The 16,382-nt window shown below is 34.2% G+C and overlaps 1 protein-coding gene across 5 annotated transcripts; it reads right to left on the bottom strand.

The window, feature by feature from the left end:
• Positions 1–25: 25 nt before the first annotated feature.
• On the bottom strand, positions 26–16,218 carry CSN6 (COP9 signalosome subunit 6). 5 transcript variants are annotated; one of them, XM_053793472.2, is made up of 8 exons: positions 16,068–16,218; positions 12,781–12,978; positions 10,466–10,645; positions 8,048–8,179; positions 5,905–6,056; positions 3,125–3,287; positions 1,673–1,866; positions 26–926 (listed from the first exon to the last, which is right to left on the bottom strand). In XM_053793472.2, the coding sequence occupies exons 2-8, from the start codon at positions 12,965–12,967 to the stop codon at positions 786–788; spliced, it is 1,149 nt and encodes a 382-aa protein (XP_053649447.2). In that variant the 5' UTR covers positions 12,968–12,978; positions 16,068–16,218; the 3' UTR covers positions 26–785. The 5 variants fall into 5 exon arrangements, with proteins under 5 accessions (XP_053649447.2, XP_053649446.2, XP_053649449.2 ...); XM_053793471.2 differs by having other exon boundaries at positions 15,998–16,147; XM_053793474.2 differs by having other exon boundaries at positions 10,466–10,633; positions 15,998–16,147.
• Positions 16,219–16,382: the final 164 nt, after the last annotated feature.

Raw genomic sequence — 16,382 nt, 5'->3', positions numbered from 1 at the left:
AATGTAAGATTCATATTAAAAGCTGTTTCAGTGTGTAAATTTATTAAGGACCACTTTATGTTATCTGTTCTATCATTTAATAAATTTTGCTTAATACTTATTACCCATTATATTTTATGCTGACATTATGTAATGTTGTTACTGATTTAGATCTAAAACATCTCAGCCCAAGGAAGCTGCAAATGCACTTAATTCTGTGCAACTCAGAGCAAAACTTAATTGGAAAAACTTCATCCTACAAGTGATTGTACCGTATATTATCAAATATATTACATGGAGATATTTCAGTGCAGTTCTATAACAAGTCAAAAGACATCAGATTTTCATCTGGAGCAAAACACATTTTACAAAAAGTGACACTCCTAAGCCTCTATTAATATTAAAAACTGATAAGTGATGAAAATTTAAACTGTACATTTTGCAAACATTAATAACACTACAGGCTCGATGATCTAGCAACCCATCCCCCAAATTTAATGAGTCACTGACAGTTAAATAACTAACTTGTATATTTAGTTAAGTTAACCCAACCTTTAATAACTGATGGTTAAATCCATAAAGAAATTAACAATGTAATGCACTGGAAAATAACCCTGCTGCTGAGGGAACAGGTTGGATCATACAACAAATATTTTGCAAACTTAATATATATTGAAAATACTACATATTCATGTTCATTACATTACAAATATTTTGACAGTCATAGCAAGATAATCCTTGTAGTCTTTTTTTTTTTTTTTTTAACGCTAGAAATTGACAGTACTGTATATCTATTGCTGCACATTTTAAAAGAAAAGGCCTCGCATCCGGCGTCCCATGGCTAATCTCTCGTGCAAAAGGTTGAAGCGGTTGATAAATCTGTTCATTGTATTACAGCACTTTGTTATTGTTCCAAGGTAAGACATCAGTGCTACATCATTACATTGCTGAAAGAAAAAAATAATATGATTAGCAAAGTACAACAGAATTTAAAAAAGTAATATAACAGTAATGATAGGATAAGGAAGGTGGGGATAAAAAAAAAGTGAATATTTCATAATTATCATTAACATTGCTATGCAAGGGTAACTACTACCTTCAATCACTCTTAAGGCTAGGTTTTAGTTAATAACTCGCTGACAGATCAACCAAATATACCACAGGAAATATTTTACAAAGAGATAAACTTATCAAGATCACTCATTCTCTCTCCTAAAATAAACTTTTACATCCACTGATTCATACTGAATAGTACAATGACACAAATTTACAAATACAGTAGGGCCTCACTTTACGCTTCATGTAGTTTAGCTAATACGGACATTTCAAATCATGACCAAAACTCCTTACAGTATCCGGCTCCCACCCCCACCTCCTAACTCGTTAATACGGTCTCTGCGCACCACTCAGTTTGTCCACATTCTCTATGAGCTCCACGTCTCTCCATTATGTCCGAAAACTTTCCAAAATTTCAAGTGTTTTAAGGTTATTTCATATTTTATACTCTGATAATTAGTTATGTGTACCTGTACCTAAATAAACTTACACACTGTGCTGGCATGCAGGTACACATTAAAATACTAAGAGTGTCTTATCAGTCTTGAAGATGCCACATTAATAATAATATGTTTACTTAATAATATAAGCTGACAACTACAAATATATACAATTTCAATTTATGATGATCACTCACATTATAAAACTCTCCACGGAACTTATCACTACTTAAGACTGGAAGTCGATGAGTCAAAGCATTGACCTGGCGAAGAATTTCGTGATTGAACTCCACCTCGCCACGTTGGCTGGCACGAACATATTCTGCAATTAAGCGTACCCGGCTTGCCAGCATCTTGATGGCACTATATTGTGCTTGAAGATTTTCTGCAACTGTAATTAAATATATTTAAATAGTAACAAGACAGGCAGGCTAGTAGACAGGAGATGGTGAAAGACCTGTGATTGTAAGAAAAGGTAACACAAGAGTCCATATTTGACCTAGTATTTACCTGAAAAGAAGTAATTATTATACTATCAAAACACATTTGAAAAGAGCAATAACATGTGCTGCAAAGTATGAAGAAAACTACACACCTAAATGACTAGATTATATATATATAAAAAAGACATATAAGCCAAGATAGCATTTCAGAGAAATAAAATTAAAATATTACAATGGACAGATATAAACAAATTATACACAGAGTTCAACAATATAAAAAATGTTATAAAACAATTCCCTTTAGAAGAGAAAACACAAATAAATAGAGAGAGATTTTAACACAAGATAATGGAGAACTATGAAATAAAAATGGAGAATAATACAGATAGCACAACAACCCAAAAACTTGCTTGAATATCACACAAGCAAGATAGGAATATACATTACAACAATTAGGAGAATGAAAACTTTTAAAAATAAACAGTAAATAAGAATAAGATTTGTTTGTAAAAAAAGGGTGAAAGACAAAATACAATAACACAATACCTAAATGTGAGGAAATCTGCAAGGTATTAAATATGAAGTTTCAGTATGTGTTTACAAAAGAGGACATGCTAATTCAAATTCAGTGAGCTGAAATAAAGCTCACTGAAATAAAAACTACTGCTAAGTGTTGGAAAGAAAAATGCAAAAGGTTTTTAAAAAATAAGAACTAATTACTCTACCCATTGGGGATTATTTTTGGTATTTCATTAAAAGACAGCATATACGTGAAAAATGACACATGCTGACATTAAAAAAAGTGATAGGAAAGATCCTTTAAACTATAGGCAATGTTGTAAAGTATGTACTGATAATAAAGGCCCTCCTAAAACTACAGTATAACAATTTACTGTAATTTTCCTGGCCCCAAACTAATGTTTTTATTATATTTTTGCAAATACAGTGCATACATTCTTACTCTGTATAGTCCTTGTAAAGGTATTTTGTGTAGAAAAGCATGGACTTTAGGATATGAAAAAATATAATATCAAGTCAGATCAGGCAATAAATGTATCAAAAATGCATGATTTTTCTAATGGAATGATCAATCATTTCAGTTTAACAAAGTTATCCAGTAAGATGCTATATATAAAGAAAAAACAAGAAACTAAACCATTATAGTAAAAAATACAGGAATTCATGTTAAATATTCACAACACTGACCAAGTGAGCTCTCCTGAGTGTCATGGGATGACATCCTGGCAACGTGGTCCACACCAATACGCTCAGCCTCTTCGGTAGCCAAGGTGTACTGCAATTCTACCAACAGCATGGTAGGAGCCCCATTTACTAAGTCCAAGACACTTTCAAATATGCTTACTGGAAGCTGTTACAGAAAAGAAAAACTTACAACAATTATCTTCTATTCACAGCAAGAATGATTTACCAATATCCAACAAACCCAATTCTTCATCAATTATATTAACTGAAGGTACTCTTATTTAAATGTTATTTGCACTTGCAAATACATTGACCATTAGCCGTTTAGTCACACCTATCAGTACAGTAATGCATAAGTATTTATGTAGATGTAAGAATTTTCTTTTTACAGAACTGTATTTGCAGTACAATATTAAAATAATGATTGTACTGTACATATATGTAATTGTATCCTTTACTTTCTAGCACTTGAGCATTATTCTCTAGTTACTAAGTTGACATGTCAAATGAGGTATGCGCCTCTGTTTCCTCGTGCATCCTCATAGAAAATGCTCAGAATACACGATTCTCAATTATTCTAGTCGAGTCCTCGACCCCCTTCTCATTTTAAAACATCTATTACTGATGTTTCATACAATCTAAAATCTTAAACATTATTTATTTTTCTCAAAGTACATTAGCATTCTCTTAGAGCATATAGTTAATTTAGGTTAGGTTACAGAGACCTATAAAACCATTTATTTAACCACTTAATAAAAAAATTTTTTTGTTTGTTTTGTGTTTTTTCAACAAACTGGCCATATCCCAGAAAGGCAGGGTGGCCCAAAAAGAAAAAGAAAAGTTTCTCTTTTTAAATTTAGTAAGTTATACAGGAGAAGGGGTTACTAGGCTCTTGCTCCCGGCATTTTAGTCGCCTCTTGCAACACGCATGGCTTAAGGAGGAAGAATTCTGTTCCACTTCCCATGGAAATAAGAGGAAATAAACAAGAACAAGAACTAGAAAGAAAATAGAAGAAAACCCAGAGGGGTGTGTATATATATATACGCTTGTACATGTATGTGTAGCGTGACCTAAGTGTAAGTAGAAGTAGCAAGACATACCTGAAATCTTGCATGTTTAACCCTTTGAGGGTCCGTCCCGTAGATCTACGGCTTTACGTTCAGGGTCCAAACCGTAGATCTACGTCATGAGCTCAGCTCACTCTGATAAACTGTGAGTGGTACATTTGGGCCTAGATATGAGAGAATACATCTATGTGGTATGTGTGCACCACATAAAACAGATCCTGCAGCACGCTGTGTATAATGAGAGAAAAAACTGAAATCATGATTTTTCTATTAAAACAGCGACTTTGCAGTGTTTTTTCGTATGTTTTTTATAGTTCTATTTGCAATTTCTTGGTCTCATTTGATAGAATGGAAGACATATTACAGAAATAGAGATGATTTTGATTGGTTTTAGCACTGGAAATGGCTTGAAACTGAGCTCAAAGTAGCAGAAATGTTAAATTTTTGCCGATATTCAAGAGTAAACAAACGACCTCACACGTCTAATACACGCCAGCTGGTGGGTCTAATATGCATTCACAAATATGGTGATGATATTTATACAATTATTACAGTATTGCATAACAGTAAATCTTCTATTTTTTGGTGTGAATAAAAATTCATTATGTGAATAAAAGATCAAAATGGAATTTATTTGTAAAGCCTCAAAACGTAACTAATGAACAGAGGAAATGTTAGTTTAGTTCCAGGAATACCTACATTGTTTATTCTGGACCCTGTTTTGAAATTGGAATATTTTGAACTTTGTGTTAAATTGGCCAAATTAACAATTTCCGATCACTTTAATTTGTAGTTGAAACAGTTGACTTGGCAATTTCTTGTGCTCAATCGATAGAATAGAAGTAATACTAGTGAAATAGCTAAGAATTTGGTTGACTGGAATAATGTAATTGGCCTAAAATGGGAGTCAAAGTCGGCAAAATCGCCGATTCGTAAATATCGCTGACACATCAAAATTTGCGAGAGCATAATTTCGTCAATTTTCCATCAAATTTCGTACTTTTTGTTTTATTACCTTCACAAAAAGATTCTCTACCATTTCATAAGAAAAAATAACAAATTTTTTTTTGAAAATTCTTGGACACTGGGGCACCACTTCAGATTTGGGCCTTGGACCCTGAAGGGGTTAAGAGACAGAAAAAAGGCACCAGTAATCCTACCATCATGTAAAACAATTACAGGATTCCGTTTTACACTCACTTGGCAGGACGGTAGTACCTCCCTGGGCGGTTGCTGTCTACCAACCTACTACCTACAACTACTAAACATATCAGAAAAAATATACCACACTACACTACAGTTTAAAAACTGTAGTGTAAAGCACCCTTCTGGCAAGACAGTGATGGAGTGAATGATGGTGAAAGTTTTTCTTTTTCGGGCCACCCTGCCTTGGTGGGAATCGGCCAGTGTGATAATAAAACAAAAAATAAATGTCTGGTAATGAGGTGGCCAAGGAAAAATGGAGTGACGATAGGATAAACAAAAATGTATCGCCTCTTTCACTTAGCAGCTCATTCACCTTATGTTAAATTTTAGTGGTCTGTTCCTTTTGCAATTAGAAAATCGTTTTGTCACACAACCTTGTACGAAGACTCTTACCAAACACATTTTCCTTATTGTTTTCTTTAACACATCTGTACAATATACTTGAATATTTCTAATGAATACAGTATAATGCTCTGATCTGCTTTACAAATTATCTTGTTACTACTCACATCTGTGTGACGTGCCATAGGGTTCAGTTTGAGGAATACAGGGCTATCCAGGAGATCACAGACTTGTTTATGAATCAAGAGGTCAGGAGGGCCAGGAGTATCACCAGTAGTGTACCAGCCAAGTAAGTCCATGTCACTAAATACTTGCTTATCTAAAAATATATAAAAAAAAAAAGTGACAAAATTAATTTATACAAATTCATCCTACAAAATATACAACTGAATCCCTAAATTTGTGAGGGTAAGGTTCACAGTATTCCTCACAACTTCAGAATTCACAAATACAATTCAATTCTCCATATAATAAATTTTATTTTAGGTTTGTGGTCATATTGCATTTTAGAGCAATTCAACCTCTTTGAATATCACTAACCCAGTTAATCCTGACATGCACAGAAAATTTAAAAAATAAAATAAAGAAATTTAGGACTCAAAACTCCTTCAAGCAGGTTTAGAATGAAACTATACAATTAGTTTTCAATTAAGAGGTTGTGAACCAAGCCCCAAATAATGGGCACTTTGCTTTACTGCAAAAACTCTGTTACCAAAACTGATTTCCTCATTACAAACTTTAACCCTACTGCCTTAAATAATATACTTGTGACATCACATGCAAGAAAAAAGAAATCCATTAGTACCATACTCTCATAATATTATATTTTTCAAAAAAATCACAACTAACTTTTACCATATTTACTGTAAATACAAATTATATTTTTACTGTTATGCAGTTTGTTTTGTCAATTAACCATGCTGCAACTAAATTCACAGAAAAAGAAATTTGCATCCTGCTTCAACCTTTAGTATAATACTGAATATATATATACATGTATATAAAAAAATAAAAAAAAAAAAGATTCTGAACTTCCATATCAGCATTAAACTCTAATATTTACGTACTACAGGTCCACATTCCTTTATCCGAAATTATGAAATTTGAAAAGTTCCGAATACCAAACTCCAACGCCACCACGTGGCGGCGTGACCCAGCATTGACAGCCAGAGTGGCAGGCATCAGTTGTGTCTCAGCGCTTGTAGTATTCACATGTGTGTCTGCTGTTTGCTGATATTTTGTTTTTGCCTTTTATTTTGTGACTGTTGAAGTTCACTGTGAAAATGTCAAAAAGAGCTGCAGATACCCCTATGCAGTTGTTAATGCTTGGAAGGATGCTGATAAATCAACATTAACAAATGCTTGGCACAGACTTTGGCCTAAAACAATGTTTGATGTATATAAACCTACAGATGAAGACTTTGAAGGATTTCATGCCACTGATGAGAAGATGATATCAAACCCGGTAACTTACGCTAAAAGTTAAAGTGAAAATAAGTTACAAGAAGCTGACATCAAAGAAATGCTGAACATTTACAATGATGCACCTGTTGTGCGTGCATTCCTTGAGTGATGGTGAAATTGCATGAGAATAGTAGCGATGAAGATATTGTGAACACAGGTGAAAAAAATCCCCATAGACGATATGGTGAAAATATGTGATCAGTTACTTGCTGGCGTTGAACAATGTGCATTTATCAGTGAGCAAGAGATTATGGCAATTTATTCAGTTACAGAGAGATTGCTTAGGCAGAAACCTATGTTAATAAGACAGACGACACTTGAAGAAGTCTTTAAAAATGCTGTCTGTCAATCGTCTTAAGAATTGTGTTCCTGGTCTATAATTATCCCATTATTTCATTTATCAATATATTACTCTATAAATAAACCATAGTAGTATTTGTAGTCTTTATTTATCCCACATAGTGTGAGTATTCATACGTTTTTGCTGCAATGTTAATGTTTGATTATAGGGTGCTGCTCTAGACCCCACCTTCATTCTGAAATTCGAAACACTACTGGCCCCAAGGGTTTCGGATAAAGGAATGTGGACCTGTATTAATACCTGTATTAATACTATGCCTAGATTAAGTCTGCCAGAAATGCTTTGCAGTTTGGAAATCAAGTAGTTTTAAGTTCTAGTTTCAGTCTGCTTGAAATACTTTGTATAACCAGTGGCTTTCCATAACGCATGAAATAAATGTCACCTAATTTTGCAACAAATGCATAGAGTACCTTTTAAAAATAAATATTCAGGCAACAAGAGTACAGCTCATGTACACATTTTAAAAATTTCTACAATATACTTACACTGCTCTTCCTTAACTGTATAATAATCACGATTGATGATGATATGTCCACCTAATTCATCGTAACTCAATTCGAAAGAATTCATTATCTCTATGTGGCGACCAGTCTGCTTACCAATCAGAGCTCCCAGTACTGTAAATATGTATGTAAATACTGTAATTTGTTTTTGCATTAATGATTTATTTTCTCAAACAGCACACTAACCTCAAGGTATTATTACTACATATTCCATAAGTTAGGTAAAAGGACAAGTGCAACTAATGTGACATTTTATTGTGGCAATGTTTCACTATCAATAAAATGTTACATTTGTTGCACCTGTGTCCTTTTACCTAACATTGTCGGTAATTCTACCATCATTGATACATATTCCATAAAAATATAATAGCAAAACAGTACTGCAGATACCTAACTCAAAATGGCTGCAGTAAGAAAATTTAATTAGATTTCAAGAATAGCATAAGGAAGCCAGGACTAAACTTGTTACATGATTCCTCTGAAAAACAAAATACTGTAGTACAATACTTCCCCAAAATGCTGCCTGGGGACTAATAAAGACCAATCAATTGTAATATCACCAACCATAAATAATAATACACATCCTGCAGCCATAAAAACTATGTACATTAAAGTACGTATATGAGTTTAAGGGACATATTGTACATAGTATTTAAATTTCTATACACCTAGTTGAGGTACTTGAGACATTAACTGATAGCCAAAACCTTTAAAAAATTAAATATGGTATATATAACAACCAAACTGACAATGAAGTAAATTACTATACCATATGCTCCCATGGCATAGATATAAGAACATCAGAATGAAGGGACAACGCAGCAGGTCTACTGGTCCATGTTAGGCATGTCTAATTTACACCCACTACCTACTCATGTACTTGTCCAACCTGTTTTTAAAGCTTCCCAAAGTTCTTGGCTCAGTGATACTGCCTAGGAGTTTGGTCCATTCATCTACAGCTTCAATGTCACACTCGCACTTCCCAACATCTTTCCTACATCAAAATTTCCCAAGCTTGAATCTATTTCTGCAAGTCTTGTCTTGGTTAGATATTTTTAACACACATTTATATCAAGTATGAAACAGGAGTGGTTTGGGATATTGGCAGTTTGGAGGGATATGTTGTGTATCTTTATACGTATATGCTTCTAAGCTGTTGTATTCTGAGCACCTCTGCAAAAGCAGTGATAATGTGTGAGTGTGGTGAAAGTGTTGAATGATGATGAAAGTATTTTCTTTTTGGGGATTTTCTTTCTTTTTTGGGTCACCCTGCCTCGGTGGGAGACGACCGACTTGTTGAAAAAAAAAAAAAAATGAAACAGTGCTGATCAGAAATTAAGACTGGTATAACAAAAATATATAGCAACAGGGCAGAGTTTGACTTTTTAAGATTAGCAAATGTTAGGAAAAAAATTTCAGTAATCATACACTTTTGGTAACACAAATGTGATTACAATGTAAATCCAAGTATTGTAAGTTCTTATTGTAGATTTTATAAATATTGTACATAAAATATATGCAGTAGTGCCCACTTACATTCTGCACTAATAATTATGATTTTTGTCAAGCTGAATTATAAAGAAAAATGTTAGTTTTATATCAAATGTGCTGGTATTTTCCTTGTTCTTAGACATGTATGGAAAGTTCATGTTTTTCGGGGTAAAGATTTTCTAAAAACTTTAGATTATATAACTGTTTGGTAGTTTGGCTGAGACAGCTGCTGCTCCTGCATAATGGACATGTTCACTGGATGATGCGTATTACCTCATGTCATACTCTCATACAATTATACTCACCACTGACCTGCCCCCTCCCCAAAATCCACTCACCCTCCCTCAGACATTCCATTTGCTGCCTACACCTACATACTGTAGCTCTTGTTTAATTAACATGTACAGTAAATATACATTAAACAATATTTAGTATTATTTGTAGTAAATATTATTTAAATAAATTAACAATATTTAGTATTATTTGTAGTAAACATTATTTAAATAAATGAAAAGGAACAATAGCAATTGTAAAATATTGGGTAAATAAATTAAATTAGATTACTGCTTGAGAACACAACTGATTATAACAAAGGTGTCTATCGGAAAATAGGTTGAGTTACATACACCTGACCAAGGAACAATTTTCAGAAATGTATTAACATCGTAAATTGTAGCCCTGTTATAATTGCAACAACAACAAGGGTGAAAAAAAGAAAAAAGATGATCATCTTCTCTCACCTCTATATGGTGAGAGAAGGGCATAATGAAGCCTCAGACCCTTAGTATCACACAGCGAGGTAGCATAAAATATCAGTAGGCAACTTTTAATCATGAATGTAGCTGTGAATGACCTCTTAATAAATTTAACATATAGATAAACAACAGTTCAATAAAACCCAATTCTTACCTTGTACTGGTTTGCCCTCCTGAGCTCTCTGTCGTGTCCAGTGCTCCGAGATGTTGAGTATGACCAAAGGATGGAGCGAGACTGAGACACTACCCACTGTGCCTGCTGATGCCATTACAGTACCTCCATCTCCACTAACTACCTCACTGTTACTGCCTCCTGCAACAACTACACAAAGTCCTTATATACTATATTAACATACTTGTACATGAACTGTACAATACTATACGTATTGTATACATAACACACTAATCACTCCCAAGCGTTGCAACACATGTCTTGATCAAAATGCAAAGATTTCACAAATCAAAATTTTAATGTGTTATAAATGAGGATATTAAAGTTACCTGAAAACCTTAAAGCTGAAATCTTGCCCTCATGACCAACAACACCAGATGATGCTTTAAATAGTTAAAAATCCTAATTACTACACATATTTAACTGTTTAATACAATATACACATCTTATTCATTCCATGGGAAAATAGTCAGAATCCTTTCCTTGTAGCTACATGTATTTAATTCATTAAAGGCAATTCAAATATTTGTGGCATAGATCTTCACATGATTTGATCTTTCATCTACATAACCTCAAATCCCAAAATATCTTTATATTTGGTCAAATATTACTAACATAATAATAATAATAATAATAATAATATCTTTATTTACTACAAGTACATGTACATGGTATATAGGCCTAGCTGACATCAATGACATACTACTATATAGAAAGCCCCTTATTATGCAGAGCATTTTGGACAAATTAAGTCAGTTTTATCCCAGGATGCAACCCACACCAGTTGACTAACTCCCAGGTACCCATTTTACTGATGGGTGAACAGGGACAGCAGGTGTCTCATGCAAACACGTCCCTAATGTTTTCCAGCCGTTACTATATACACTTAGATACTGTTGCAGCATAATGTGGTTGTAGTGAGCCAAGACATAAAACTATGATAACATTTGTCATAGGGAATCCAAAGTCATCAGTTCAGAATCCCTCACCTACCCACTTTCAAAGTACGGTACTATCACACTAGTATTTCTAATGGTAGCATAATATGTATAATCACAATATAGGATAATACTCTCCTTTATCATTTATGTTTATCAATACAGAAGGAATTGTTAAAAGATAGGAAACCCTTGTATGCAAATGCTCTGCAGTATCCTAAAAGTGTGCTTTTCAAGTTACATGACTTAGTATTATAAAAGGTTCTAAAAGCTGTGGGGTAGGTCAATCATAGATCTTTCCACAAAATTAAGATCATAGGCAGTCACATACTGTGCTGTATATTTTTTTAAATATAATATGAACACTGAATTAAAGATTTACTGGACCTAGTAAAAGATTATTTTGGGGTTAAACTATTTATGGGATTTCAATATTAACATGACTGGAGCAATATTAAAGGAAATGCAATTTTATCAAAGTACCAGAAAATCATGACAAGACTGTGAAGCAAGCCTTCTGAAGTCATCTTTTTACAAGGTTAAAATAAAAACTAGCCACAGATTTTTATAGTAGTGTAATGAACAATCGATGAATTTACTGCACTAATATCCTTTTATTTGGGTTAAATCTCTCATGGAAATTCTACATCAATTACATTAGAACCATATTTAAGGAAATATGGAAAGGTCAATTTTTCAGAAAATTATGGCACAGGTTATAACAATAGCCTACCAAAATACTGTACATCTTTTTTTTTTTATCAAACTAAAAATATAAACCAGCCATAGAATCTTTTATAAAATCTTATCAACAGATTTAACAAATCTATAAGCTTTTTTTGGATAAGCTTGTCTTGCGGTATTTCAACATTTGCATAATTATAATCATGTCGTATATACTTGAGGATATATGGTGTCTGTGTTCACATTAATGCTTATTATTTGATACCTGAATGATTCATACATGGATCAGCTATGTATTCTCTATCTTCAGGGAAATTAATGGATATATTTTTCTTCCCTTTCCTTCTGAACTCTCTTTCTCTTCCCTTCCCCAGTCACATAGGGCTGGCTGTCAAGTGTGTTTTACAATGCTTTCCTTATTAATGAGGGCTGACTTCCATACTGAAGAACAATTTGTTTAGAAGTGTTAGGGAGGAATGTGTCGGTTTTTTCATTTGGGCATCAAGGACTTATTGCTTACACCAGACTTTGTATTCCACTGGTCCATATTCTAACATTGTTCAGGCATGTGTTACTGTACTTGCATTTTATTTTACTGCAACCCTGAATTCTGGTCTATTACTTCAATATGAATCAAAATTGTTATTAACACAAATGTTGGTAGATTGTACCAACCTGACAATGATGATGATGATGCTGATGATTGAGCTGGTTGTGGTAAAGGTGAGGTGGGGGCAACAACATTTATAATACCACTAGCAGCCTGGCTGGTACTCTCCACTGCTAGTGACTGGGAGGATGATGTGGCTTCAGCTGCCACATCTTCATCCACTTCCATACTTGCCATATCTTTGGCAGACATACTGTTATATTCTGAAAAAATGTCAAAGAGTAAAGTATCCCACAAGTTATGAACAATCATTATTAACGGTTTTATCATAAGGAAACATGCTAGGATAATGTTAACAACAGAAATAGTTGCAGCATTGACATCTAAGATATACTGAGCTTTTGCTTGTGACATCACTGGTTACCAGTCCATATATTTTTGCCCATTTTGAATGTTAAGCCTTATTGACAACCACATATACAAACCATCCACACATTATTTCTTTCATTCTTCTCAGCCACTGTGATATCCATTATCTGCTGTGCCACTGGATATAGTAATCAGCAAGGTGATAAACCAAATCTAGCATGATACAGATTCCCAATGTTTTAAAACACCAAAAAATAAGATTTTTGCCAAAAGGTAGAATGATATGCAACCAATAACTGACTGATTAGTTCACTGGGTTTTAAGCAATGGCAACTGAGGCAACATGTTACATGTGCACCACCACCCAAAGAATACTTTAATCCATAATACTATACATGTTATGCAAAGCTCAATGTTAATGCCATAATATTCCCTAATCAACATAAATGTTGCAGGGTTTTTCATTTTACAAATGACACAGTCAAAACTACAAAACCTACATGTAAAAATGACACGAAATCACAACAAAAAAAGTTAATCATTTTCAAGGCACACAACTAACCACATTAATATTCATACATTTATTGTATGAATGTAACAAAAATTGTCAATTCTGTTGGTACCGACATCACTTTATAGAAACCTAGCTGCTTTAACATACAGTGGTTAATACTGAGTGTTGGGGCTCAGTTCTGTGCTTAGCGATAACCAATTACTAAATTCCAAGATCTATACGTAGTTCCACAGTATGTTAAAGAAAGTAAAAAAGTAACCTAACCTAGCCTGGCTTAAGTCTCAGTGAAACACACTCTCAAGTAGTCAATGAAGCAAGAACTTTGGGTAACTTTAAATAAAAGTTGGATGGGTACACGAGGTGTGAGTTGGACCTGCCTAGCATGGGTTAACAGGCCTACTGCAGTTCTCCACTGGAAAAAAGTCACTGACTTTGTTTTTTTAGTTATCCTAGGTAATTTACACTATGTATGATAATTGTACTTATGTGTACCTGTGCCTACATACACTTACAACTTCTATTAATTATAGGGAAAATACAGCAGTAGAATACGCCAATGGTATGTAAACAAGACAACACGAGGGTTATAGCAATATACTCATGAAAACTTGTCCACCAGGGACTCTCACAACTAATTTGAATGGATAGCCCATTGTATGAAACATCTTCGTAAATATAAAACCATAATTCACATATTATTTTATATAGTCAATATAGGGAAGTGCTGAACAAGTAATAATTTTGTTTTGATCCAAGGAGAGGATAGCATAAACTCTTTATAAGAATTATAATATTATTTAACCCTTAAACAGTCCAAAGAGATTGACGTTCAAATTCGTAGTGCTACAAAAGTAGACCTACTTTTTATACACATTTTCAAATATAACAAAAAAAAATGTAGATAAAAGTTTTTTTTACACATTTTCAAATGTAAAACAAAAAAGAAGATCTACATTTTTTACATACTTTCAGATGTTAAAAAAACGTATATATACGTTTGGACCATTTAAGGGTTAATTATATAATTATTTCTAAAAGAACATGATACAACTATTACAGACCAAGCTGACATCACTGGCATAGTATATAGAAAGCCTCTGGTTATCCAGAGCATTCTGGGCAACTTAGGTTAATCTTGTCCCTCAGAATGCAACCTACAAGACAAGATTGCTAGGTGCACAGGCATAAGGAAACATGCCCAAACATTTCGCCCGTGATGGGATCAATCCCAGGACCCTCAGTGTGTGAGCTTAGGATGCCATCAATCTAGCCATGAGCACCTTTGGATCAAGAGCCCTTCACCAGAATCAAGGAACCCCCTGGAAGGGAAATGCAAATACCTTATTTTCTAGCATATAAGGCACGCTTTTTTTCCCCCACAAAAATTCTTGTTAAATCAGCCTGCGCCTTATGTTCTCAAGGTCAGGATCAAGAATAGGCTTTGGGTTATGCTTTAGTAGTTGTTTACTAACGTTACAACTGCTTAGAAACATCATCTGACATGTCTTATATGCTCGTGCACCTTATATACCAGAAAATATGGTATATAAATTCTTGGAGGGAAAATAAAGACAAGGAAACCGATCAAGAACAGCCAGTCAAGATGAAGATTCCTCATTATGACAGATCATTATTATTATTATTATAATCAAGGGGAAGCGCTAAGCCCGTAGGATTATACAGCGCCTGGGGGGGGATGTGGAAGGCATTCAGGCTTAATTCGGGGAACTGGAGCACAGATCCAATTCCTTAAATCAAGAGCCCCTCACCAACATCAAGGAACCTTCCGTGAGGGGTATGACAGATCATACTAATTAGCTTGCTGGCAACAAATTTAAAATGGTTTTGGAGTAGCAGGTTCAGACTCAAATACTTTATTACATACTTTTATGCAGTATACAAGTGAAGTGGTTTACATATAAGAAATAGTTTGGCATAAAAGAAAGCCACTAGGCAGCAGTAAATTTCAGGTTTAAAGCCTATCAACTGTATCATGGTTATTAATATATATGCTGTGTATATATTATGAGGAACTAACAGTAAATACCAAGACATGGTTAATTAATGAGGTTTACAAGTTTATCAACTAGGGTCAATAAGGCTGCACATCGTGTACATGACAATATTTCCTAAAATAGGGATAAAATACATTCAGCATATATACGCTGAGAGAAATACATCTCATTTGTGTATATAATCCGAGGAACTAGCAGTAAATAACCAGATTTGGTTAATTAATGGGGGTTTATAGCTTTTCCACTAGTCATTAGAACGTGTTCACCATCATACAAAAATATTTTAATTCTTAAAACGGATTAAAGTAAACCCTCTCTCAGCATATATACGCTGAGAGAAATACACCTCCGGGTGTATATATGGTGAGACAGTAGTAAAAATACCAGGAGTGCTGAAGGCCTGCAACACACCAGCTGCAACACATTGCAACAGAAAACAGGAATCAAAACAAACCCAGCTTCGAGACCTCAACAGCTTCAAAATTTCGAAACTTAGAGTGTCGAGCGAATGTGAAGCTTTAGGGGAGGGGAGTCGAGGCTTCGCTCAGCTCGAAGCTTCGAACTGGACATTTTGAGCAGCTTGGAGGAGAGAGAGACGTGGCGCGGAACAATACTGGACGACACCTACACGTGTCTCCACCATTACTTTCATCACCATGTTTTTCTCAGGCAGTCTCCCGTGTTATTAATGGCTTACTATGACAAGTAATAAGAAAGCGTCTTCATTTCATCCATTAAACCTTGTTCCATATGTCAACAAAATTTAGTT

This window comes from Cherax quadricarinatus, chromosome 71 (genome assembly GCF_038502225.1).
Source record: "Cherax quadricarinatus isolate ZL_2023a chromosome 71, ASM3850222v1, whole genome shotgun sequence".
Lineage (NCBI taxonomy): Eukaryota > Metazoa > Arthropoda > Malacostraca > Decapoda > Parastacidae > Cherax > Cherax quadricarinatus.
The sequence above is the reverse complement of the archived record's forward strand: the minus strand, read 5'-3'. Positions and strand labels throughout refer to the sequence as shown.